This window comes from Chrysemys picta, chromosome 1 (genome assembly GCF_011386835.1).
Source record: "Chrysemys picta bellii isolate R12L10 chromosome 1, ASM1138683v2, whole genome shotgun sequence".
In the NCBI taxonomy this organism is placed as follows: Eukaryota; Metazoa; Chordata; order Testudines; family Emydidae; genus Chrysemys; species Chrysemys picta.
The window spans coordinates 45,050,093-45,076,740 of record NC_088791.1 but is presented as its reverse complement, the minus strand read 5'-3'; the positions used below and the strand labels follow the sequence as shown (position 1 = coordinate 45,076,740).

Sequence of the window (26,648 nt, the reverse complement as noted above, 5' to 3'; positions counted from 1 at the left end):
AAGTTTTATTACCTTTGTGGTAGGACCATTGTTTCCTATACATAGGACCTGACCCAGAGCTCAGTGAATTCAATGGAAAGATTCTCACTGACTTCAGTGGACTTAGGGTTGGGGCCATGTCATATTTTATATAATATCTGAGTATGGACAGTGGCAGTTTCATATTAGTCCATTCATGTGATAATATATGGAGTTATGTGCATAATACACTTGGTGCTTATACAGTATATTTATTTGTTACATATATATTGTGGACCCATGTGGGGTTAGCGCATTATTGCCAACTCCAAGTATTCAGAAATTAAGTCATGCCCTAAAATATCCCTAGTTTGGTTTAAAAAAAACATGAGGTTTAAAATAAAATACATTTTTATTTGCCATCTGTTTTTTGGGCCTTTTGAGACACACCAAGGTTACATTTTCAACTTTTTTTTTTTGCCTGCAACCAGAGGGCTAGAACTATACTTTTTTAAATTATGAAAAAAGACAGCTGACATTCTTATCAAATAACATGACTCCAGGAATCGAGGCGTTAAGAAAACCTGTAAATACCATGAGAGTTGGCAATGATACGGCTGCCTCTGGCTCGCATAAGTTTTTAAGAGGGAACGTCAACGTGTGACACAAGCCAATGTTTGCCTTGTGGCCAATAATGCCATGCACCCAGTGATGCCCAGGGGCGAGGAGGCACAGCGCTGCCCGTTCAGGTTTGGGCCGGGGCTCTCCAACAGCACCAAGAGACAAGAGAGAGCGACTGGCACTGGAACCTAGTGCACGAGGCTGGCGTGCTTGCTGAAGGACAGGGCGGGACACCGAGCCGGGGCGGAGGCTGAGCGCAGGGGGACGGGGCCGTATTGGTGAACCGGGAGGTGGGCGGGCTTAACCGCCCACTACGAAAGGCCCCTGTAACGCTCCCCAGGGCTTGATACCGCCGCGCCACGCGCTCCTGATCCCGCCAGCCTCCTTCAACGCAATGGAACTTCTAGTTGGCCCCGCCCCTCAACCCAAGAGCGAGCCCGCTGCTGCTGGCGGTGCATTGTGGGACATGTAGTCCCTGCCCCCTCCTTCACACAGCAACTACGTTTCCCAGGATGGTGCGGGCGGGCGCCAGCCGCGGCGTACGTCAGAGGCTCAGGCAGCCAATCGGCGCTGGGCCGGAGCGAGCCCCGTCCCCCGCCAATGTTGTTTTCGCCGAGTCGAGCTGCTGGTGTTGTTGGCGGCGGCGCCATATTGGAAGGGACGATCCCCCGTTAGCGAGAAGCCCCTTAGCGCTGGCCTCGCCGCCGCCATGCTGTACCTGGAGGACTATCTGGAGAGTGAGTGTGCGCGGGGCGGGGGTCCCGGCCGGCCGGGTGGCCGAGCGGGGCGGGGGCGGCAGCGCGGGGGGTTCCCCCTCCCCCTCCCATGGCGGTGATTGACTCCTCTCTCCCCCCTCCCCTCTGTGTCCCCGCAGTGATCGAGCAGCTACCCATGGATCTGCGCGACAGGTTCACCGAGATGCGCGAGATGGATCTGCAGGTGCAGAGTACGTGAGCCCCGCCCTCCTCCCGCCCACGCGCCCAGCCCGCCGGCGGGGGCGGACCAGCGCGCTCAGCCCCAGGCGCTGCGGGCCGCCGGTGGCAGTGCGACTCGTACCGCCTCCCGGGAGCGGCCCGGGCTGACACCGCGGGGCTGAGCCGGCCCGGAGGGGGGAGTGCGCCGCGGGCCTAGCCCAGGGCACTCTCCTGCCCAGCGAGCGGGCGGCGGGCGCTGCGGGACGGGAGCCCGCGCAGCGCAGAGTCCGCGCGGGGCTGGGGAGCAGCCGGAGCTCCTCACGCAGCGAGGGGCGGAGCGTGCTCGGCGGAAATGTGCCGAGCTGTTTCCCTTCCGTCACCGGCTGCCTCGTGACCCCGAGCAGCCCGCGGGGCCGGGCGAGCGCCGGGTGTGTGGAAGTGGCACCGGGTTGAATTCGGGTCTCCAGATGCCCAACGGCAATGACGATGGGCAGGAGTTTCACTGCTGGGTCTTGTGCTGCTCCCTAGGGCAAGACAAGGTGGCACGTCCCAAACTGCATTTCTGGCCCTCAAGTCCCTGGCAGCGGGCTGGAGCTTCAGCTGCCCCCCTCACCCCAGCAGGAGGCTGAGTGAAGCCTCTGAAACTTTCCTGGCCATGCTTGGTGAAGGAGCTCTCTGCAAGTCCCCTTCCACTTCTGCTGGCACCCTACCTGTGCTTTGTCAGACATCCACACTTCTTTAGGTATCTTCTTGGTATTCATTTTTGCTGTCCACTTACAGCTCTGTCACTATATTTCCTTTTTTTAAGCCTGTCAAGTGGTCTAAAAAATTAGTTGTGATCATGCAATTAAAAAATTAATTGTGATTAATCACACTGTTAATAATATACCATTTAAATATTTTTGGATGTTTTGTACATTTTCAAATATATTTATTTCAATTACAACACAGAATTCAAAGTGTACAATTCTCACTTTATATTTATTTTTGATTACAAGTATTTGCACTGTAAAAAACCCAAAAGAAATAGTATTTTTCAATGCACCTATTGCAGGTACTGTAGTGCAATCTCTTTATTATGAAAGTTGAACTTACAAATGTACAATTTTGTACAAAAAAACTGAATTCAAAAATAAAATGTAAAATTTTAGAGCCTGCAAGTCCACTCAGTCCTACTTCTTGTTCAGCCAATCGATCAGACGAAAAAGTTTGTGTGTGTTTGCAGGATTTTGGAAGGCACTTCAGATTCTTAAATCTTGGGTCGAATGCTGTAGCTGTCTTTAGAAATGTGTGTCCCCTGCTCTGTTTTACCCACATTGTGCCATATATTTCATGTTATAGCAGTCTGGAATGATGACCCAGCACATGTTCATTTTAAGAATGAAAAACTTTCACTGCAGACTTGACAAAACGCAAAGAAGGTACCAATGTGAGGTTTCTGAAGATAGCTACAGCACTCTACCCGAGGTTTAAGATCTGAAATGCCTTACAAAATCTGAGAGGGATGAGGAGTGGAGCATGTTTTCAGAAGTCTTAAAAGAGCAATACTCAGATGCGGAAACTATAGAACCGAAACCACCAAAAAATAAAACCAACTTTCAGCTGGTAGCATTTGACTCAGATAATGAAAATGAACATGCATCGGTCTGCTTGCTTTGGATTGTTATCAAGCAGAATCCATCATCAATATGGACGCATGTCCCCTGGAATGGTGGTTGAAGCATGAAGGGACATAAGAATCTTTAGCGCATATGGCATGTAAATATCTTGCAATGCTGGCTACAACAGTGCCATGAGAACACCTGTTCTTACTTTCAGGTGACATTGTAAATAAGAAGAGGGTAGCGTTATCTCCCATAAATAAACAAACTTGTTTGTCTTAGCAATTGGCTGAACAAGAAGTAGGACTGAGTGGACTTGTAGGCTTTGAAGTTTTACATTGTTTTTGAGTGCAGTTATATAACAAAAAAAAATCTACATTTGTAAATTGTACTTTCACGGCAAGGAGCTTGCACTACAGTACTTGTATGAGGTGAATTGAAAAATACTATTTCTTTAGTTTATCATTTTTACAGTGCAAATATTTGTAAAAAATAATATGCACATTGATTTCAATTACAACACAGAATACAATGTATATGACAATGTAGGAAAACATCCAAAATATTTAATAAATTTCAATTGGTATTCTGTTGTTTAACAGTGCTATTAAAACTGCGATTAATCACGATTAATTTTTGTGAGTTAATTGCATGAGTTAACTGCAATTAATCAACAGCCCTATATTTTTGGTTTTCCGGGCCTCTGCCTTTTGGACTCTCTTGAGCAGTGGTTGTCTGTAGGGCTTCAGTGACAGGATACCACAGAGAGATTTTTGGCATAATTCTTCACAAAGCCTCTGCTTTCTCTGTGACAAAGTTGTGAAGCATCGTGCTTTAAATAATTTTACTTTGATTTTTCAATATGTTGTCTGTTGATTCCTCAGAAAGGGAGGAAGACAACTCAGTAGCATCAGAGTACATTCTTGAGACAGACTGTAATGGATGAGCAAGTTAACTGGTTTGGGCATGCAGTGTAGATGTGTTAAATCCATTTGCAGATGTAACCAGTTAACTCAAGTATGGTGGGGAACATCACCTTGAGGCAGAACCCTGAAGATTTCTATAAGTCTAGCAATAGGTCAGACCATAGGCTCTTGAAGTAAAGCCTGAGCCAGTCTTGATCTGTGAGCATTGGGACTTCATGTTGCCTGGTGAGTCTGGTTGGTCATTTTCAGTCTGTTGAAGCATGCTGAACCAGCCCTCTAAAACCAGGGACTCTGAGGTGTGTCTCGGCCTTAGTGCTCTCTAGGCTTCATGGCTTGAAGGCATTGGTACAGAATTATGGCTTGTTAAGTAAAGCATTGCTTCTCCTTAAAATGTCAATAGGTGGCACCAAGAGAGAACCAGCAGCCCTTTGACTTGGGCAGCTTCAAATTGAGACCACAAATTTCTTTCTCCCATTCATGATCAGGTGCTGCTTTGGAAGCTGGTGAATCTCTTCACACAGTTAGAGCATTTTTATACCAAGATTAGCCTCAGTGTTCTGGGAGTCAACAGAAAAAACTTTGACCCAGACCTTGGTTACCCCAGTGAGTCTTGTGCAGTTGGTGCCAAAGCCTCCCAAAGCATTGTAGAAATTCCAGGCACTCTTTTTCTCTCTTCCAGTCCAGCTGCTTGTGATCATAGTTTCTAGTTGGACATCACAGATAAACCAGAGGACTGTTGGAATGTGGCAAGACAGTGACTCAATGCGAGGGTCCCACTTTCCCAAAACTTTTAAAACTGCTGTGTAAGTCAGCTGACTTGAGTTGGTGCTGGCTTAGAAATTTACAAGAGCCACAACTGAGACATACCTGGGCCAGGAACCCCCTTCTGTTAGAGTTAAAATTACTCTTGCACCATATCTTTGACCTGGGGGACTGAGGACCTGTCATTACTAGGTAGTCATGGAAAAAGTATAACATGGCTTTCTGTTTTGCACATCACCCCATGTGAGGCAGTCATGGCCAGAGCAAAGAACAGCTGAATGGTGACCAGACTCCTGAGCCTCAGCATGGGAATTTGTTCAAAGTGAAGTGTTTAAAGTCTTTAACTTCAATCCTTCAAGTCATGGATTACCAGGCCTTTGTAGCCTAAGGCCAACGTCTGGAAAATGCCTCTGTCCTGGTAGAATCCTTTACCCAGGAGAAGCGCCACAACCTTTAAAAAGTTGGCCCATAAGGGCTGCTATCAGAGGATCAAGAAAAAGTTGGAGGATGTATCCTGTACCAGGCCTTTTTGAGGACCTAAGAAGACAAAGGATGGAAAGGTCACCCTTCATTCTCTTGGGCCCCCTCCCACAAAGGAGGGAAGGGAAAACCTGTGTTTCAAAAGCAGCCTTCTATAACCAGGACGGATTTCAAGGCAACTTAGCTTCACAGTGAACATCAGCTGTGGCCAAAAGATACTAAACAAGCAAAAAAGTTGGCTTTTTTAATGGTTCTGGAGTATTTAGATAGCTGGCCTCTTTATTCCTTTGAATACATTTATTGTCTTGGTGAGAAAGGGAGAATAAGAACTTTGGGCATATTGGTCATGAGCCATTGTTGTCTGGGCTATAAGACTAGGTTTTCAAAAGCCCTTAATATATAGTGGGATATTGTCTGCCTGGCATCTTGAAAGCCATTTCCCCAAAGGATTTAAAAAAGCAAGTGGAAATTGTTTGGTGTACACATAGGCATGCATAGATACCTTGATTTGCCCTGCACAGAAACTACTTGACTACATTTTTCTTCTATTTAAGTTCAATTAAAGGCTTATCCAGTCTGGGTCTATGTGGTAGCTTTTTCAGCCTGTGATAAACTGCTGTCTCTGCAGCTGCTTGTCAGGTTCTTGTAGGGCTTGACACTCTTCGGAATCTCCTTAAGATAGGTGTGAAAAAAGCTGATGACGTTTCTTCTTGAACCATTCAGTACATGTGAGTCCAGTTTAATTATATGAAAGTTGACTTTCTTGGTGGTTGTGACATCAGGCTCTAGTGACTGGAATACCTTACCCCAAATTTTAGAAGGTTGTGCTATAGACTCATGTGAGACTCCTTTCTGAGGTGTTGTCAGAGTTCTATACTGATGAGCCTCTCATCTTTCCAGCACTATTTCCAGGGCTCGTGCCCATCTTTGTGAGACTCTTTTCTATATGCTGGACGCCAAAAGATCTCTCTGGGGTTTTACATGGCGTGACTAAATCCCTTAGAAAGCCAGTTCCGCTTCATATTTTATTTGACTCCATTTTCTGCACAATCCAGCAATTAGAGCTGGAAATTGTTTGCTGTGAGATCATATTTTGCAAGTGGCTGGCCTGAAACTGGAAGTGTGTGGTCAAGGTTCATGCTGTTGAGACTGGGTGACCTCAGCTGTTGCACCTGAGAATGTTTCTATCTCAGATCATGTGCAAAGTAGTCACATTGTTCTTGTTCCATACATTTTACCAAATGCTACAACTTGGATTTGGCCTGTTGGTCTCTAGGTCTTGCAGAATCTAATTCCAAAATAAGGAAACCTGAACTTTTCTTGCCCTCTTGATTTTTGTTTGTTTGTTTTTTGTTTTTTTTGGTGGGGGCTGTTCCCTATTTCAGCTGATCAAATGCCTTTGAAAGTTTTTTTGTCTAATCACTACCCGGGGCTGAAGCATTGAGCTTGATGCTTTTGGGAGATTTCCATTCCTTGTTTGCAAGTAAACCAAACACGGCATTTTCCTTGTTCATTCTGATGGCTGTGGAATTAGTGGCTTTAGTTTTTCCTTTTGTGACTTTTCTCTCAAGCTGTAGATGTCACATAAGTCCAAATCCTTCCTCGGGTGGTATCTGGCAAGAATGGGGAATTACTTCGCAATTCTACTTCATTGAGGATACCATTCTGGCAGGACTTTCACATAGTTTCCCACTTCCTCGCATAGTTGGAGAAGAACTTCATTTGAAGGTGACAGGTTTTCCTCGTCTCGGTCTATTGCTCTACTTTTTTGAGGCACTCATTTTTAAATTATTTGGGTTTGTATCTGACTTGATTCCTTAGGAGGATACTTTGTTTCCTGCTCAAATTGTAATTGGCTGGAAAGTTCCAAGGTCAGCAGTTTAAAGCTGGGTGAGGAGTTTGGGGCTTGCTTCAGCCTGCTGCCACTGGTCTTAAGGACAAAAAAACCCTTTAGAACTTGGAGCCCTGCTTGTCTCATGCTGGAGAGCGCAATATCCTGGAGTGAGAATCCTACCCAAGTGACTTCTATGAAGCAGAATTGCAAGGCAAATAATTCTCTACCTCACTCGGCTGCTTGTTTTTTCTCTAGTAGTTTTGATTAAAACATGCCAATTCTTCTTGGTTTAAGGAAAAACCCACCATCCTGTACAAAATGCATAGCATTTGTATATGTGAGATCGTAACACGCTTTTAATCTTCTGTGTGCTGCAGATGCAATGGATCAACTAGAACAAAGAGTAAATGAATTTTTTATGAATGCAAAGAAAAACAAACCTGAATGGAGAGAAGAGCAAATGACGTCAATCAAAAAGGTAAGGACATTACAGGAGTGGGGCATGTTTTAAAAAAATATATAACTCAGAGATTGGTAGTTTAATATTAATTTCCCTTAATTTTGACTGTAAAGTGTTGAGAACTGTGACCTTAATTAGGCTTTGAGTGTGGCAAATTGCACTTGCTAAGAAAAGGAAAGTTAGCACTAATCAAGAAGCTTTCCTCCAATTTTTTTTGTCAGTACAGTCTAGTGTTTGTTTGAAATGCTAGGAATATGAAGTGACATCAGCCAGTCCGGTCAGTGATACGGTGATCAGTAATAATAAGAGCCACATCATCTCACCTTGTTTTTTTTTCTCTCCGTCCCCCTGCTCCCATATGTGTAAGGGATGAAACAGAATAAATGGCCTGGCTTTCTTTGGAGGGACTTGTGCTGAGCCTTAGTAGAAGCATCTTCCCTTAGATGCTTCAGAAACCCTTATGTAAGGTGGGGCATGGATGCTTTCTGTCACCTTTACTCCACCTCAAATGACATCAGTGTTGTCAGTGTCAGTATTACATCCAATGGGTTGTATTCTTTGCCAACCTTTAGATGGAGCTGAATTGCTATAGGGTGATACTTTACCCGGAAAGTATCTGAAGGGACATTTGGTGAGGACCAGACCCAGGATCCACGGGGGGGGGAATTTTTTATGGACCTTAGGTCATCTGGGGTTGTGGTGGGCTATGCTTTCATGGGAGCCAATCTTGAGTCCCAACTGATTACAGATAAATTGAGTTTCAGCTTGTGGAGTTCCTTAGCCCCGCTTGGAACACTGAGGCCATGTCTGTACTGCAGACCTGCAATGCTGCAGCTGTGCCACTGTAGTGAATGTGCTTCTTATATCCAGAGAAGGGGGTTTTCCATCCACATAGGTAATCCACCTGAGTTCTTCTGTCGACCTAATTGCACCACAGTGGCAGTTAAGTTGACCTAATTAGGTTGCACAGGGCTCCCCAAGATGAAACTCAATTTATCCGTAATCAGTCAGGGATTGAGGTTATGAAAGCATAACCCACTCATAGCCCTGGATAACCTGAGGTCCATAAGATTTTTCTCCTATAGATCTTGTGTCTGGTCCTCACCAAATGAAATTTTTTCACAGCCCAGAGTGATGTAGTTAGGTCAATGTAATTTTTGGATGTGGACCAGGCCTCAGTGGTGGTTTGGTTCTATGCTTTTTTCACTGATGGAGTGAGAATGTCAGCTTCAGTGGTTTAGATAGAAAACCCAAATGTAAATATGTAATGAGACCACGTTGATCTGAGAGCAGGAAGCTAAAGGTCTTCTGAATTCTCTTTGTTCCTCAACCAACATGAATGGAATCCTTTATAATAGGGTGAAAACTTGATTCCATTGAAGTTAGTGGAAGTTTTTCCATTAACTTCAGTGGGGCCAAGACTTCACCTAATATGTTCAGCTAAGCAGGATAGTTTTCAGACTCTCTTGGACCTTTTTGCCGAGGAGGGCAGCTAAGTATTTGTGCTAGGAAGTTGCACTAGTTTAACAAACGTAGATTTTAAATCTGTCTAGTTAACCTGGTACAAATCCCTGTGTAAAGTTTAAACATACAGCTAACTTGATAAGCAAGGCTTAAACAGATTTTAAGTGTCTGTTTTTAGGGGTTTATACCAGTTTGACTAGATCAGTTTTAAACGTATTTAGTTAAATCAGTGCAGTTTTCTACTATAGACAGGGCCTCATGGCAAGTCTACACTACAAAATTAAGTTGACCTAAGTTACGTCAACATACAGCCGCGACAGTAATTAAATCGCTTTTGCATGTCCACCCTATGTTCTTGTGTTGGTGTGCGCATCCTCACTAGTAGCGCTTGCATCGATGCAGAGAGCAGTGCAACATGTGTATCTATCCCACTGTGCAAGTTGCCACCATCTAGCGCAGGATGCTGTGGAAAAGCAGTGCCTCCTGGGGCAAACAAATCACGCAGGGGTGAATGGGAACATGTTTTCAACATTTAATGATGCAGTTCTCTCCATCCCATAATTCTGTTTGCATCCCATAATATTTCGTGCCGGTTTCAAAAGCCCTGCAAACCTGCTTGTCTGCCATCTCTGTGAGAAGCATGGATCCTGCACAGCTCTATGCTTTTGTGATGAGGATTGTGAGCACAAGCCTGATCCTGCAGTATTTGCAATCTGCCAGTGGAGCTGTGGGGAACATGACGATTCCTTGGAGGCTAGCTTGCTGTGGGACATAGAAAGAGACAATTCAAAGTTGTTGTTGGCATTCATGGAGGAACTGCGGACAGTGGAGCACTGGTTTTGGGCCCAAGAAACAAGCTCTAACTGGTGGGATTGCGTTGTTATGCAGGCCTGGGACAATGAGCAGTGGCTGAAGCACTTTTGGCCGTGCAAGGCCACATTCCTGGAAGTGTGTGCGGAGCTTGCCCCAGCCTCTGGTGCAGCAATGCCAGAATGAGAGCTGCACTGATAGTGGAGAAGGAAGTGGTAATAGCTGTGTGAAAGTAGGCAATGCCCGATTGCTACCCATCAGTCAGAAATCAGTTCGGAGTTGGGTAATCCAAGTGGGGGTTGCTGTGATGCAATTGTGCATTAATCACGTCCTGCTACAAAGGATTCTGACTCTGGGCAATTTGCAGGACATAGCAGATAGTTTTGCAGCAGTGGAGTTCCTGAACTGTGGTTAGGCGATAGATGGCATGCATATCCCTATTTTGGCACTGGACCACCTTGCCACAAAGTATATCAACAGAAAGGACTATTTTTCTATCGTACTGCAAGCGCTAGTGGATCACCAGGGATGTTTTATCGACACAGGCTGGTCAGAAAAGGTGTATGAAGCACGCATAATTAAGAACATAGGCCTGCTCTGAAAGCTGCAAGCAGGGTCTTTCTTTCCAAACCAGAGGATTACCACTGGGAGTGCTGAAATTCCAGTAGTGATCCTGGGAGACCCAGCCTACCCCCTTACTCCCATGGCTCATGAAGCTGTACACTGGCCACCTCGACAGCAGCCAAGAGCACTTCAACTAGAGGCTCATCAGATGTAGAATGACTGTTGAATGTGTCTTTGGCCGGTACTGTCTACTCAAGAGATTGGACCTCAGTGGAAAAAAAGTCAATGATTATAGCTGCCTACTGTGAAGCAAAGGGAGAAAAGTTTCCGCTGCAGTGAAGGGCGGAGGTGGAGTGGCTGTCTGTTAATTTTGAGCAGCCAGATACCAGAGCTATAAGAAGAGCTCAACAGGGAGGCTTTGAAAGACCATTTTAATAGTGAGCCACAGTAATGTGTGTTGCTGTAGTGTGCTCTGCCTGGCATTGTTTTTTTTTGTGTTTTTTTTTATTGTTTTTTGTTTTGTTTTGGGTGTTTTTGCACCCTAGTATGAACCTTGTAATGAGTATGTAGTAAAATAACATTGCAAATGCACTTATTGCTATTATCTGTGAATCATGTTAGCCCCAGCCACCCTATATTGTGAATTAATAAAGATGAATTAAGTTTCCAAAACCATGCAAACAGACACATTTCTAACTGAATGAAACTTTTTAAACAGAGGAAAAAGCACCTTTGAGGTGGAAAGAACAGTCATTTTCATTTCCCAAACACATTCACCAACTGTGTGTGTCTCAGGTCAGTGTATGTGCAGCCGGGATAGACTGTGATCTCCCCTGGGGTGGAGTGATACAGGTATTGCTGTGATCCCCGATGCCATGTATAATGTGGGGTGGGGAATAGGGAGGTTCTGGAATGCAGTTATCAATGGGCTGCAGAGGGAGACCAGGTTCAACAGACCCATGCTTAAGGTCAACAAGAGTCTCCAGCCTGTCTGTTTGCCGCTAGAAAAGCGCTAGCATCTCCTACTGCGTGTCTCTCTCTTTTTCCTGTGCTTTTCTCCTCTTCACTCTATCCCTGTCCATGCTGTCTTCAAGGGTGATCCTCCAAGCCCTGTGCTAGGTATCTGAAGCACCAGAGGCTTGCAGGTTCTCTTTGGAACATGTCATCCCATGTCCTCTTCTTTCTCTTTCTTATCTGGCTGAGCCATTCCGCTGGTGTGGATGGAGAGAACCACAAGGCCACATTTCTAGCTGCAAAAGATACAGTGCACAGAGGGACTGTTGTGAGTGTATTCACAAGATAAATGGATGAATATATGTGGATAGGGCAGTTGAACAATTTTCCGCAGGCGGTGGTTATTTTGCCTGAGGTTGTACTCCTGAGGGTAATGGAGGTTGAAAGGGAACAGCTCCTACACGCATCCACCTGCACACCGGGTCCATATGCCGCTAGCCTGTGTGCTCCAATGCTGCCTGCTAAAGTAATTGCTCAGTGGTGTAAGAAAGTGTCCTACCGCAGTGGAAGAAATAAAGCAGCCTTCTCCAGAAATCTTCATCAGAGGATTACAGACTACCTCCAGAAAAGTTTCCTCAAGAACTCTGTGGAGTATTCATGGGGCATCCCAGTGTACATAAACTGTTCTGCAGGGCCCTTTCTACTGTACAGGGGAATGAGAAGCAGTGACTCTACCTCTGTTGGTTATTTCACCACCTCTTCTAGCATGAGTAAATGAACAGACGTGTCTCTTCAATATTAAAACAAACTGCATACTTACCAGAAGTTCCTTCCCCTGCATCAGGCTCGCCCGTGCTGGATTGTAGGGACTGGCTTGACTGCTCTGCAGTCAAAAACAGGTCCTGGCTCCCTGCACCACTGGATTCCCCAGTCGACTGTCCCCCATACTGCTCCTCCTCCTCTTCCTCATCCAGCGCCTTCTCCTCACTGTTCACTCTGGAGGCCTGTGACACCAGCTACCCCGAAGTATCCTTTGGGCTTGGTGGGCCACCGAATATGGCAAGCAGCGCTTTGTAAAAGTGGCATGTCTGCGGCTCCACACCAGAGCGACTTAGCCCTCCATGCCTTCTGGTATGCCTGCTGCAGCTCTTTGGCTTTCGTGCGGCACTTCTGCTGGTCCCTCTTGTATCCCTTTTCAACCATGCCCCGTGCGATCTGATCGTAGATATACAGCGTTTCTATGGCTGGATCAGAGCTGTGCCTGCACAGCCTCTTCTCCTCACAGACTCTGGAGATCCACCACCTCCTGTGCACTCCAGACAGGAGTGTGTCTGCAGCGTGTAGCCAGCATGTTCAGCTGGGCAATTGCTAGATGAGCTCTCCACGTGGAGGAAACAGAAAATGGAATTTAAAAAATTCTTGGGCTTTAAAAGGGGAGGGGCATGTACCTCTGTACCTGGCCTCTGGACAGCAAAATTCTAAATGGTGACCAGATTGGTCATAGGTGGGGCATTGTGGGACACTTCCTGGAGGCCACTAAAGTCAATGTAAGTAACGCAGTGTCTACGCTGACGCTGCGTTGGCCTCACGGCATCTGCCTAACTACCTAAGCGCTATGCCTCTTCTGGAGGTGGAGTTACTAACTTGATGTAGTGGATGAGTTACATCGGCGGGAGCAACATTTTAGTGTAGGCGCTTACAAAGTTAGGTCAACAAAAGTGCCTTGCGTCAAACTAACTGTAGTGTAGACCAGGCTTCAGTGATGAATGTAACTCCCTTCAAAGCTTTATTCAATTTGCTTTTTGAATGGCTAGGGTGCGGAACATACTATTTTAGAGGGTCAATCAGCAATCTACAATGAGTGATAATTACTCACTTTTTTTTAAAGATCCTTTTTTAAATGGCACACAATTTAACATGCTGGATATTAGCTATTCTATCAGTTTATGTATGTGTTAATATAGAGTGGAACAAGTTGGCCCAGGTTTCCTTTCTCACAGCAAACTAACTTGTGTAATGACACCATAATATAGCAGGGAGAATACGTCAGCACTTTTGATACCCTGGTTCTGTTCTGTTGTTTTTGCTCTAGAAAAGATTAAAAATGTCAAGTAGGTATCACTTAAAAATGTAGGTGAATTAATCGTTGAGAGACTTGTCTTTATAGAATATTTTTTAAAGGCTAAGCAATAAATTGTATCGGATTTGTAATTCACTATGAAATATAAATCAAAATGAGGAATTCAGTAATTATTCATAGAAGAACCACTCAAGTTATTTTGATCATTTTACCAAAAATCTCTTAACAGGATTACTATAAAGCTTTGGAAGATGCAGATGAGAAAGTACAATTGGCAAATCAGATTTATGACTTGGTAAGTAAACAAAGGGATTAAAGTGAATAACATGATTGTCTTAAGGAATTCTAAACTTTGTCATATGCGGTACCCTTTTATTATCTTACCTGCACATTACAGAAGTATTAACAAAAAGTTGTTACTATAGTAATGTATGAAAGGTAAACTCAACTTGTTTTAAAAAGTGAAAGTCACAGTTACAACTTAAACATCCATGTTTCCACTTCATTTAAAATATTTTGTTCTGTTTTATGCAAAAAGTATAGTGGTGTGGGTGAATAATGGACTGTCTTGCGCTCTCGCGCTCTCTCTCTCTCTTTTTTGGAAATGCCTCTGTGAATTTTCATTGCATGTGTGCACAAGACAAACCTTTAATTATGGCTGTAATGTTGAATTTATACTCTTTAAATACAAAATAATTTAAAATCCTAACTCCATTAACAGAATAATATGGGGAAGATGAGGATAAATCAGATAAGTGCCTTTTTAATGTGTTGTGTGGGCTGGCAGAGTCTTAAATATCCTTATTATATATCCCTTGGGGGTACAAAATAAGCAAACTGAAAACCGTACAATGTTACAAAGGCACTTAATGATTTCTTGTCTGCCATTCTCTTTGCTGTTTTGTTAATGGATTTATAATCTTAAACTATCTTGGTGAGTTGATAATTGCTAAAATAGCTTTAATCTGCTAATATAGTGACATACATTGTTAGTTCTGCTGTATGATTACAGATGGAAGACAGTTTTTAAGTGCAGTGTTTTTTCTAAGGCATTGTATTATGCCGATTCCTTTTGTAAGTCCCTACATCACTGAAGTCTATCAAACTTCATTCTTCTAATGTGTCTCATTAAATATTCAAAACTCTTAAATTCTCTGAAGAGTTGTAGAGTTTTATCACTGTTAAACAATTTCAAGTTTTGGAGGTCATCATTGATCTGCTTTAAAACAGGTAGACCGGCACTTGAGAAAGTTGGACCAAGAACTAGCTAAATTTAAAATGGAACTTGAGGCAGATAATGCTGGGATTACAGAAATACTAGAAAGACGTAAGTATACGCCATTATCTTTTGAAGAAAGTAACATTATGTTTGTCAAAAGAAGATCTTGCTAAAGGTTAGCAGTTTGTTTCTGCTTGTTTCCAAAATCTGTTTTGAGTTTAAACTTAAATGCTTTGTTTCTTATATTTTAAAAAGAGTTTCACGCCCTATCTAATTTTTTAAAACCTCTTTATATGCTTAGTCATTGCCGCCTATATTACTATTTTAGTTATCTGAGAACTAGGTGTTTAGTTTCTTATATAACTAGGTCCAAATCAAGTTAAGCTAAGTCATTATCTATTAAATGTATCAGGTAATATGAATCATACATAAATAATAATTATAATATATAATGCACAACTAAAAATTTATATTTGCTGTGTAAATCAAATGTGTTATTAATTTAAGTTTTAAAAAACTGATCATTCTAGAAAATTCTACTGTCCAGAAGCTCAGGCCAATCAAACGCTTCACTTGTCCAGAGCAGGTTAACTTACTTACTGCATATCAGACAACCTGCTCACCTGTAGTAAAAATCCTAAATGCATTGACTGTCTAGTGCATGTGACCCAAAGCGTAAAATGAAAACTAGCATTATGTCCATTTTTGTAAAGGGTGCTGAATGGCAATAGAAGTGGTTAAAAGAAATGCCTCGTTGGCTAAATTTCTTCCCTGGGTTGCCTCAAAGTTGTTATGCCCCCAAAAGCATTTTACAGAGTGCACTTGGGTAACTATTGCTACAAAAAAAAAACTCTAATAATTTTCTTTGATTATCAAACTTAAGCTCCAGTCTGTCTTTGGACAAGTAACTTTACTTTTTTCATTGATTGGACTTAATTCTTTATGTTGATACATAATGCTTTTTGCTAGATTTGTTGCTAATCAAATGCTTAACAAACAGTATAATAGTAGCAATTATTGTTCCAGGAAGAACACTACACTAAACCCGTTTTAGATATTTTGGGAAACAATTTGACAGTTACAGTAAAAGATAATTGTTTTGTTTAGCTTGCAGTAGGACAACGTATATAAAATCTTAAATGACTAAATACAGCTACAGTAAATCTTATAGGAAAATTACTGTTTTAATTAATTCATCATCTGCTTCCTTCAATCGTAGAACTAGTAAGACAGTAACTTAAGTCAGATGAGAGAGGGATCAGAAAGATGAGCTTTCTGTTACTCATGACAAAACTAAATATTAAATATTTAGAAATCAAAATGTGCTTTGGCAGGTTTTATATCTCAACTTTTTTACCAAGTATTCAAAAATGAAATGTCAAATGTTCTAGTATTTTAGTGACCAAAGAATAAAGATGTATAGTTGAGTGTTCACAAGAGGGCAAGCACTGAGCTTGTCCGTTACATGAGTAATGCTAGCATACCAAGAATATCCTAAAAATGTAACTTTGATGCTTAGTCCTGTCCTGTTAAAATGAAGTCATTGGGTTTGTCTCAATCATCTGAGCACTGCTGTGTTCATTCCCAAATACCTACATTTAAAAAAAAAAAAAAAAAAAGTGGAAGTGGTAGAGTAATTATTGAACTCTAGTTCTTTTCTTGGATTATTTAGACAACTTTTCAGACTCTAATCTGTTGTCCTGTAATTAAATAAGTTAAAGTAGTAACTAACATTGATAGGATGAATAGATTCCAGCTCATCCAAAATGATATTGCATACATTTGAACACACTCAAATGTTTTTTATTTTGTATATTGTCTTAACAATTGCTTTGTCATAAAGCCTCCCCTAGCACTTGATCATGTGGCTTCCTTGAAGTCTAGTGCTACAAGAAACTTTGAGTCTTAAATATAAGATCTGCATCCTTTAGTTATTCCCTGAACTTGGAAATTCTTCCTTTTTTGGACCTATCTTTCTTTTCCAGCCAAAAGCAGATACTAGCTGAAGGTTTGCCTTAAAAATGCAGTTGTGTCCTAGTGTTTATCCAGTTCAATAGAGATTTTGGCTTTTGAGTGGTTTTTAATGGATTGAGACCTCTGGGACACACTGTGAAAAGTATTGTTGCTAAGGTCCTATCTTTTTGTAAAAAAATCTACCACAAATAAAAAATCCATGACCTATCATAAAACCATCTCAGAGCAAACCAGCAAGTACAGCATAGTAAAATGGCTTATCTGAATCTTCCAACTTCTGAGGCCTGATCTGAAGCTCACTGTAGTTAGTGGAAAGGTTCCCTTTGGTTTCAATGGGCTTGGATCAGTCCAGTGGTGTTTCAAATTCACTTGACACTGAAGGTTGTCTATTTAGCGTTTTGGAGCGAGTGGAAACTCCTCACAGTTCGGATCAACAGACTTGTGCTCTCCTGGGGCTTGTTCTGGTGCTCTAAAAATAGCTGCATAGACAGTGCTTTGAAGTCCAACTCCTTTTCTAGGATTCCTGGCTAAAATGAATATAACTGTTTTTGTGGAGTTATTCTTTGTATTGTACAGCTCTTAAAGATGCATTTTATATCTAAAAGTGAAGATGACTTGAAAGATTAAAGTTAGCTACACTGCATTATTTTGTGGTTGGCATTTCAATTGTACTGCTTTTTTAACTGTATATTAGGTTCTCTGGAACTGGATACACCATCACAGCCAGTGAATAACCATCATGCCCATTCACACACTCCAGTAGAGAGTAAGTTTCTGGAATTGAACATTTAATCTTCAGTTTTACTACATGTGTTGGTGAAATATTTCAAATGTATAATGTTTTGTTCAGAATTAGGTATTTCCTGAGTTCTCCTCATAACCCTTGTTTGCCTACATTTCAAAAACCCCACCAGCATTTGGCACAACTTAGTGGTATTAATAATATTTGTTCCAGGGAGGCCCAAGAATGAAATGTCAGGGTTTTTCTGTTGGGACTGAAGTCAGTTAATAGAGCTGTATGGTTATAGTACCTGTTTATTCTTTCCCAGATTATGGTCAAGGCTATTGAGTTCTTCACTTTCATGAGTACTACCTTCACTTTCAAATCTAGTAAACATTACGTTTGTTTTTTTCATACAGAAAGAAAGCATAATCCATCTTCTCACCATAGTACAACAGATCATGTTCCCGAAAAGAAGTTTAAATCTGAAGCTCTTTTGTCTACTCTCACTTCAGATGCCTCTAAAGAAAACACACCAGGTAATCTAAATGCCAAATTCTATTTTATTATACTTCTTGGAGACAGTAAAAATTTCAAATTGTGTATTCACAAAAATTAAATTTTTCTCACTTTGAGGAAAAAATGTTTGACTATTTTTACTTTCAAAGTGGTGGGGAAGAGGTTGGACCACAGCTGTTAAATGGCAGGTCTGACCTGCTTCCTAGCAGCAGTGAGGAAACAATCCATTTGTTAGATTGTCAGATATTTTAATGTAGTGGAAAGGAAGCTACCATGTATACTGTAAATTAATTTTTTTTCTGAATTTCTATTCATTTTCAAGATGCGTGCATTCACAGTCCTTTTTTCCTTGGGGTGGAGGAGTCAGCACATCAAATTAAGCTCTAACTGAACTGTTTTGAGTCATATGCAAAACATCAGATCAATTTCATTGCTGCTTCTGCCTTTTATCTCCTTTAATTTGAGCTTTGTTGTCTTGTAAACTGATCCTGGTTTTGTGAATAACACTTATCAAGCCTGCTGATAGGCTGTAGGAAAACTGTGTGGTCTTGGTGACATTATTTCAAGGGAAAGAAGTGGATTTGTAAATATGGACTACTTTTACTTAATTGTAAGTAAGGTTTGTGGTGTCTCTAACTCTTTGGTAACTTTAGTATTTAGTGCTTTGCTATTTTTAATAGTCTACTATTCATGGTCATTTATTACCTTTTTTTTTTTAAATGCCCTGCTACTTTTGGTAAAGTGTATGGTAGCTAAATATTAGGAAACTGCACTTTCTTTACAAAGCGATTAATTCACAACTGCAACCAGGTATTGTGTTAAAGTTCTAGTCCTTAGCTGCTTGGATATATGATTTATTTTGCTTTTAAGAATGGTATGGTTGTTACAGTAGTATTAAATTGCACTTTTTTGAGGATGTGTACTGTAGCCATCAAAATTGCAACCAAAAGACTGGACTGGACTCAGATTACAGAGCAGCCGCTGCTTCTTAACTGGAGAGATTAGTGAGGATTGACATGAGGCACAATCCCTTCCACAAGACCACATTATCCTGATATGCAATGAGGGGGTAAACAAAGATGGTAAATCAAACTGGCTGTTGTGCATGGCAGTAATAAGCAATGTGCCATGACCAGTCCTTCCTGTAGCATTATCATAAGTTAAGAGAAGTTTCTAATCTTTGGTTGTTATATGTAACTTTTTCTGCTTACTAAATGTAAAGCAATTTTTAGTTTCAATTTAAATTTCATAAAAGTGTTTTGTTCATCCAGGGTGTCGAAACAGTAATTCATCATCCTCTTCCAACAATGCATACAATGCAAACTCTTCTCAGCCACTGGCATCATATAACCTGGGCTCATTATCTTCAGGATCTGGAGCTGGTGCTATTACCATGGCAGCAGCTCAAGCAGTGCAAGCCACAGCACAGGTAACAACCTCCCCATAAAATATCTTAAGGAAGTTGCCATCCAATTCAATGGAGAAAGGCTTATGCTTTTATTTGATTTGAATTCTCATGATCACTTTTTCAGTTGACTTCTCTTTATGTTGTGGTTTCATGACAAAAGACTTGCAGGAAAAGGGGGTTTGGTGTGGGCTTTTTCTCATTAGGCTGTTTCTACCATGATGTAAACTGGATAGTAGCTACCATTTAAATAAAATATTTGCACAGCTAGTAGTTCATAGCATGGTGATTTCTATAGGCCTATAGGACCTGTATAGTATCCTTTTTTCTAATATCAGTGTTTCCTTTAGATGAAGGAAGGAAGAAGAACATCCAGCTTAAAAGCCAGCTATGAAGCCTTTAAGAACAATGACTTTCAACTTGGGAGAGAATTTTCATTATCCAGAGACTCAACTGGATATTCATCATCAGCTCTGGCATCTACATTAACACAAACATTAAGTTCATCAACTACAGATTCACGGAGTGGTCGAAAAAGCAAGTATGTTCTATTTTGTTCAGCTATGTTTAGCATGTTATCCATCAGTTCAGATAATGGGGGGAGAATACTAAAATGTAGGGCCCAGATCCAGAAAGGACTTAGATACCTAAATTTTGGCACGTCTGACAAAACCCCTGTTCAGCTGCTGCTTAGCACTGGAGATGCCTAAAATGCCTAAACTTTTCACTAGAAGTTCTCAACTGCCTAGTTTCAGCCACTGTGCGTGTGCACAATGCCTCAGTTTAGGTGCCCAGGCACCTATATAATGCCTAAGCCCCAGTGCTATCCTTAAATCAGGTGAAGATAGGCATGTCTCACCTGTGGAGCATTCTCAAAGCACAACTAACTCCACGGAAAACGACCAGAGGATGTGGGGGGCAGAAGGAGTAGCACTTGCCTTTTATAATATTTAGCCCAATGGTTTGGGAATTCACCTGAGATTTAGGAGACCCCAGTTCAGTTCCTCCATCTGCTTGATGAGAATGGATTTGAACATGTTTGCCATCTGCCCAGTGAGTACCCTAATCACTGGACTATGGGACATTCTGATGTGGGCCTTTCTCAGTCTCTCCTGTTGAAGCTGTTCCACGGTTTATAAATATTTAAATAAGTATTTGGACAGGGAGCGAGTGAGAGTGATTCTACAGTCCAGTGGTTAGGGAACTCACCTGAGAGGTGAGAAACCCATGTTCAAATCCCTTCTCCTCATCAGGCAGCTGGGGGAATTGAACCAGGGGTCCCATATCATGGGTGAGTTAAAATGAGATCTTGGTAGTTCAGGCTGTTTGTTAACTTGTACCTAAACATGCTCTCTGCTAAATTTGTTTTTCTTTTGACATTGCAATTCTCTTTTTGTGGTGTGCCTTGGAATGAGTTAGCATACAAGTACTGCTCAGTTTACAATTCTCAGTTTAAGTAACAGCTTTTCTTATCTTCAAAGAGCTTACAAAGATCGCTTTTCTGCTTGTTGTAGAATGTCGGTTTTATTTCAGGGGAATGGATGTAAAGATGACTATTCAAAAAACAGCTGTTTGTTACAGATTACATGTGCAGTATAGATTAATGTATATACAAATTCCCATTTATTTCATTGGTTACTTGTGTATTAACAATGTGTATTGTTTACATTGACCTATGAAGGCTGTCGGTGCAATGATTGTGAAGTATGAGTCAGTTGTTTTTGGCAGCTTTAACACGTTAAATTCCATCAGTTGGAATAATTGGCCCCCTTCTTGTAAGGATACCAGAATACAAAGTTGCTCTTATTCTCTGGCAAAGAGAAGCAACATATCCATCTGAACTCACAGTACTTGCTGAATACAATCTGTTTGAGAATGACACTTGATTACTATAGCATGTGGGCCCCTCATCAACGATTCTTTCCAGCACTCTCCTGAGCCTTGTTTCCTCATATTTCATTGAGTTGGCAATAGAGTGAACAGATCTTACTTCAGAAAGTATTTAGTATATTTATTCATTTTTCAGAAACAACAACAAGTCTTCAAGCCAGCAGTCCTCCTCCTCATCATCATCTTCATCTCTGTCATCGTGTTCTTCGTCGTCTGCTTTAGCACAGGAACTATCTCAGCAAACAGCAGCAATACCAGAGTCTGATTCTAACAACCAAGTTGATTGGACCTATGATCCAAATGAGCCACGTTACTGCATTTGTAATCAGGTAAGTGCTCTGTATATACGAGTCTTAAACTCAGCAGCTTCTCAACAGATGCGCTGCTTCACTATAATTCAGCATTTCAGCCCATAAATGTTAGTTTGTAAAGTGTGAAACTTGTATAGTTTCAGTTAATTGATGGATCTCAGCTCAGTTCAGATCTTTGTATCACTTTGTGTGTTTGGTTGTTTTAAAAGTACAGTGTATACATATTTGTTCTATGTTGCCCAAAATCATACTGTATACTATAATTAAAATAAAACCAAAGTGCAACTGAGGATATGTAGGTACTGCTTATTTGGAATAGCCAATATTAGTTTACCCCTGCTTCAGGTTGTCAAAAAAAAAAGTATAAACTAAATCACAATGACGTTAGGTAATTAGTAATGGCCATGTAGTACTTCAAAATGGCAGATATATTCAAGCATACGAGGACCAAATTTTAAAACCTATCCCTTTTTTCAGTTGCTTTTAGTCATCCCCATGGGCACTGTAGGCATCTACTTTGATGGGGTTCTGAAGATATTGTGGATAGGTAGCTTTCTGGGAATTTTTCTTTTATGCTTCTGAAACAGTTAAGAATTCCAGGGCTAGAATGCTGTCAATATACACTCGTAAGTGACATGAATAATGGAGTTGACTACTGAATGACTTTATTCTGTGACTGTTCTCATGTGTGAAGCTCTCTAGATGCTTTGCTAATGGGTACATCAAAAACTTGGTCAAGCTGCCTTTTTACAAGGCACACATCCCCCTTTTTTATAGGGATGCACTTAATTTTACATGCTGAACTTGTTTAAACACACTTTGTTTACTAGTTGGGAATATTAAGCAATTTGTGCAGGTAAATTTCCCTTATATTTGATCAGTTTTGTTTTCAGGTTTTTGGATGATTTCTACAAGATTTGCGAAGTCCATTATTACTTAAAATAAGAAGGAAGGTTGGGGAGGTAGAACTGGGAAAATGGTCCAAGCATATTTGTATTTCAGAGAAGTGAGTTTTTATCCAACCTAAGATTAATAGTTGTGCATCTAAAATTTTATAAATTCCAATGAAAACATTTGGTTGTGTTTCTATTGGTGTTTGTGTTTTGTTTTGTTTTTTTAAACAAGTGTGCCATTTGGTACTGTTTGAATTCTTAAATCTGAAAGTGGAAACTGATCATAAACAAATGTGGAATGGACGTTATTGAGGTTTCAGGCAGATGTTAGAAGCGCTAAGCACTGAGTGCTGGCCCTTCATGTCCAACTTGAGACATGCATGAACTTCACTGTCTTTTTGCATAAAGACAAGCAAATTGGACTCAAATATTTATTTCTCTTTTAAATAATCTAATGTTGAAAATAAATGTCATTGCAACATATAGGTTGTCAGTATCTTGTTGTTTATTACAGAGCTTGTATAGGAAAACTGCCATAGAATTGTTCAGTAATTGAAGAGGCTGATTATTTCCTATATTAATAGCTTGAATTTTATCTTTGAACTAGGTGTCCTATGGTGAAATGGTGGGCTGCGATAACCAAGATGTAAGTAGCAAAATGCTAAAGACTTGGGGGATGAGAATTTGTTTTGTTTTCTAAGATAGCCCAGTGAACATGCACTGGAAGTAGTTTTAATTATTTTTTTCCCTCTGGCTAAAACGACTTGTATATTCCAGTTTTCAGTTTAAAATGAAAACTGATAAAACTCTCAGTAATTTTTCAAGAATCTGTTTTGGAAAAGAAAAAAATTGGGTGCGGGAGAGGAAGAACCTGCAAAACTTCTTGAAAGGCACTTGTGATTGAACTTGTAGCAGCCAGTGACCAGAACGCAAGTTCTAGTTTGCATTCCATCTGGCTCATGTTCTCCATGGTTTGCTCCTTGGTCCTGTAGAAGTTTGGTAAGCAGCTTTGTGTGTGAATGGAGAGATTGCACACTTGGCTACTTCACTCTTGCTACCACTTGTATTTCATGCTGCTCCACTGTGTCATTGAGCATTCTGACACTTAACACAAGTGACAACCAGAGCAACTATGCCAGAGAGCTCAGAGGTTCAAGAATAAATAAAGCAAAATCAAGAGATTAGCACAGTAGAAATTGGGGCAGGTCATAGTGCAAATTCAGAGATAATATAAAAGCAATGTGAACGAGATGTTTGATCACAATGTAAAGTATAGTCTACATGGCCCGCAATTTGGACTTCAGGGTTGTGAATTGCATAGCATGCTGTACCGTAACTCTCCCATGTGGATGCCGCAGGCATGAAGTAAGAGGTACCAGTTCATGTTAATGTAGTGCTGTTTAAAGAGGACTACATTAATGCAAACTAGATATCTTCTAGTTCTCACCTGCAGCATCCACATGGTGGAGTTACAGCACAGCATGCTAGTTTACACTGCAGTTTATAGTCCGAACTGCACGGCCACGTGGACATAGCATCAGACATAAGTAGAAATTCAATGTGCTTGTTTTTTTAAATGTATAATATCAGTAAATGCCAGTTCAGTCACTGTTTACTCTTTTTTTTACTGTGTTTTTGTATTAGTTCCTCTTAGGAGTTGTCAGATTCTACATATTTAAACAACTCACCTTATATCATTCTAGCATAGTGCTATTTTACTTGTTGATGTCATGTGGGCTATCCAAGTTCAACTATTTGTTTTTAAAGCTAAGATAGCTCATTTACTCCCCAGACCTTTATAAAAGGTGATAAATCATATGATTTCAACCATGCTTTAACATGGAGCTTGATTGTTTAAAATGCACTTTCGAAGCATGGTTTAAATTTTTACCTTTTTCTTGGTGCATGGGTCCAGGTGTGATGGTTCAAATTTTCTATCATCTTCTGTACTTATTATAGGAAGTGAAGTTTTTTCATTCATCTCTCTTGTTTTTGCCCTTCTTATTGTCACTAGTAACTTTATGTGGAGGACAGGATGTCATTTTGCTGATTCCATTTTCATACTTCATAATATCCATTTCTTGCCACAGGTGCAATAAAACTTTCTCTGTATATTTGTTTTATAGTGCCCAATAGAGTGGTTCCATTATGGCTGTGTTGGATTGACAGAGGCACCAAAAGGGAAATGGTACTGTCCACAGTGTACTGCTGCAATGAAGAGAAGAGGCAGTAGACATAAATAAGTTTCTTCATTTGGAAAACAAATGACATCCTAAAGATTTTATAGAGGACTTTAACAAATCACATTTTGCAACCACTTAAAGAAGGATTAATATAGCAATCATAAGATCTTGAACTATTAGTTTTGCTAGTTGTGTTTTAATATTGTAAGTAAATTATTTATGCACTACTGATGTGCTATAAATATTATTCCAGTTAGCCTTGGATTCTTCCAGTGGCCAACATATGCAGACATTTGTACTCTCAAACCATTTTCTCAGAGCAGTGGGCATTCTACAATAATTCAGTCTTCAAAGAATTCTAACAGGAGAAGATTTTAAATGTATGTTTTATATTCAACAGGCATATTCTGCTGCATGTACTGTACTCAAGAGCTGTTATATAACAGTATGTATATAAATGGTGCAAAAAGTCAGTGTATCTAAAAAGAATATAAGGCAGTTGTTTTTATAATGCCTTTATAGCTTTGTTTCTTTGTGAAACTAAATTCAGCAGGCTGAAGAAAATGGTTCTTGTATAAAGCGGGCTGGTGTCCTCTAGAGTACTTGGGTACATAAAAACAAACTCCTGTAGAGTAAAAACAAATTTGTGCCATTAGTCTTTATATGTCTCTGCACCGAACAGGGTGCAGATCATAAGAAAAAGGGTGTTAAAGTGATAAATTTTTTATACCAAATGTGTTTATTTTTTTGTGCAAGTAATCCTTTAAATTGGAATTGTATTAGGTGTTAAAATTAAAAAAAAAACAACAAACTCAGATGTTGATATTGATGCTTTGCATACTTTGTTGGAAAAGAATAAAACCTCAGAATTAATCTGTCACTCTGTCTTTGAAGAATATAATTTATATAACGATTCCTTCACATACAGCCCAAAAAGCCTAGTTGAAGGAGTTATCCTTCCTCCAAATTCCATCATATGTAAGATGAGCCTCTAAGAGGACTTCTTTCTGTGGATTGGCACGTAAGCATTACAGTATTTGGCCATATGACTTAAGCGTTTGAGGTGAGAGTGTCATGGGGTCGTGGCTGGAGACGCGAGAGAAGTATCAGGAGCAGCGACACAGCACATAACACTGTGGAGATTCCAGGTCCAGGCAGCACTTCAACACGTAGAGAAGCTTGGGTGGCTGCTGTAACCTAGACAGGCCTCCAGGGGTTGTGTCAGTTCAGGATTGAGAGAACACAGATGGCTTAAAACTACAATAGCCCCACTCCCTCCCTCTGGACTGGAAGTTCTGTGCTATGCCTCTTGGAGAAGCAGTACAGAAACTCATTGCTGAATTTAATAATCATACTCTGTCAAAAAAGTTCTTTACCTAAGACACACAACTGAAAGAGAAAATGTCTGTATTTGTGTCCGATTGTTTACTTTCAACATAGTTTACATAATTCCTTTTACAGGCAATTTTCTCTTTTGTTCATGCAGCAGCAGAGAAGAGAAAAACATAAAAATAGAAAATGTGATTATAAGCCTCTCAAAACTCCCATCTCCAGAAGAGGTGTGTGTTTTACATTGGGATATCCCATTCTTGCCTGGGGACTTTGTGCAGGCTTGAATATTGTGTTTTTCAGCCTTAATTTGTAGGATCATTGGTTATTATTTGTACTGCAGTAGCACATGGATCAGGTCCCCATTGTGCTGGGCACTGTACAAATACATAACAAAAAGATGGTGCCCGTTCCAAAGAGCTTACAATATGTATCTTACTCTTCATTATATTATATTTTATATATAAATGACAGACAAAACAATTTATGCACCGCAGGTTTTACTCATGAAGGTGTAGGGACAGGGTCCTCCTTACCTGTATGCAGCTGCGCAGGGCACCAGGAAATTTGGTGCCCCAAATTTCCTGGTGCCCTGCGCAGCTGCATGCTGCAACAGCCCCTGCTCCACTCCAGCCCTGCCTCTTCCCCAAAGCCCCTGCCCCTGCTCCGCCTCTTCCTGCCCCCCACTCCCCTGAGGACTGCGGCAGGGCTGGGCCTGCAGTCACCGGCAGCGGGAAGTGCAGCAACCCAGCCCCAGCCATGCTGCTGGTGAGTGC

The 26,648-nt window shown here is 41.0% G+C and overlaps 1 protein-coding gene across 3 annotated transcripts; it reads left to right on the top strand.

The window, feature by feature from the left end:
- Positions 1-1,073: 1,073 nt before the first annotated feature.
- ING3 (inhibitor of growth family member 3) lies at positions 1,074-25,423 on the top strand. Of its 3 annotated transcripts, XM_065556075.1 has the most exons (13): positions 1,152-1,316; positions 1,454-1,525; positions 2,022-2,235; positions 7,474-7,574; positions 13,658-13,723; positions 14,659-14,755; positions 17,316-17,387; positions 17,762-17,881; positions 19,133-19,290; positions 19,617-19,807; positions 21,293-21,485; positions 22,968-23,006; positions 24,487-25,423. In XM_065556075.1, the coding sequence occupies exons 4-13, from the start codon at positions 7,479-7,481 to the stop codon at positions 24,601-24,603; spliced, it is 1,149 nt and encodes a 382-aa protein (XP_065412147.1). In that variant the 5' UTR covers positions 1,152-1,316; positions 1,454-1,525; positions 2,022-2,235; positions 7,474-7,478; the 3' UTR covers positions 24,604-25,423. The 3 variants fall into 3 exon arrangements, 2 of the variants coding, with proteins under 2 accessions (XP_005305715.1, XP_065412147.1); XM_005305658.5 differs by lacking the exon at positions 2,022-2,235 and having other exon boundaries at positions 1,074-1,316; XR_010590134.1 differs by lacking the exons at positions 2,022-2,235; positions 14,659-14,755 and having other exon boundaries at positions 1,132-1,316.
- Positions 25,424-26,648: the final 1,225 nt, after the last annotated feature.

Coding starts and splice junctions, on each gene's coding strand:
- ING3 (XM_005305658.5), top strand. CDS start 1,289: ATGCTGTACCTGGAGGACTATCTGGAGA. Junction 7,575..13,657: donor AAATGACGTCAATCAAAAAG/GTAAGGACATTA, acceptor ATCTCTTAACAG/GATTACTATAAAGCTTTGGA. Junction 21,486..22,967: donor GTTACTGCATTTGTAATCAG/GTAAGTGCTCTG, acceptor TCTTTGAACTAG/GTGTCCTATGGTGAAATGGT.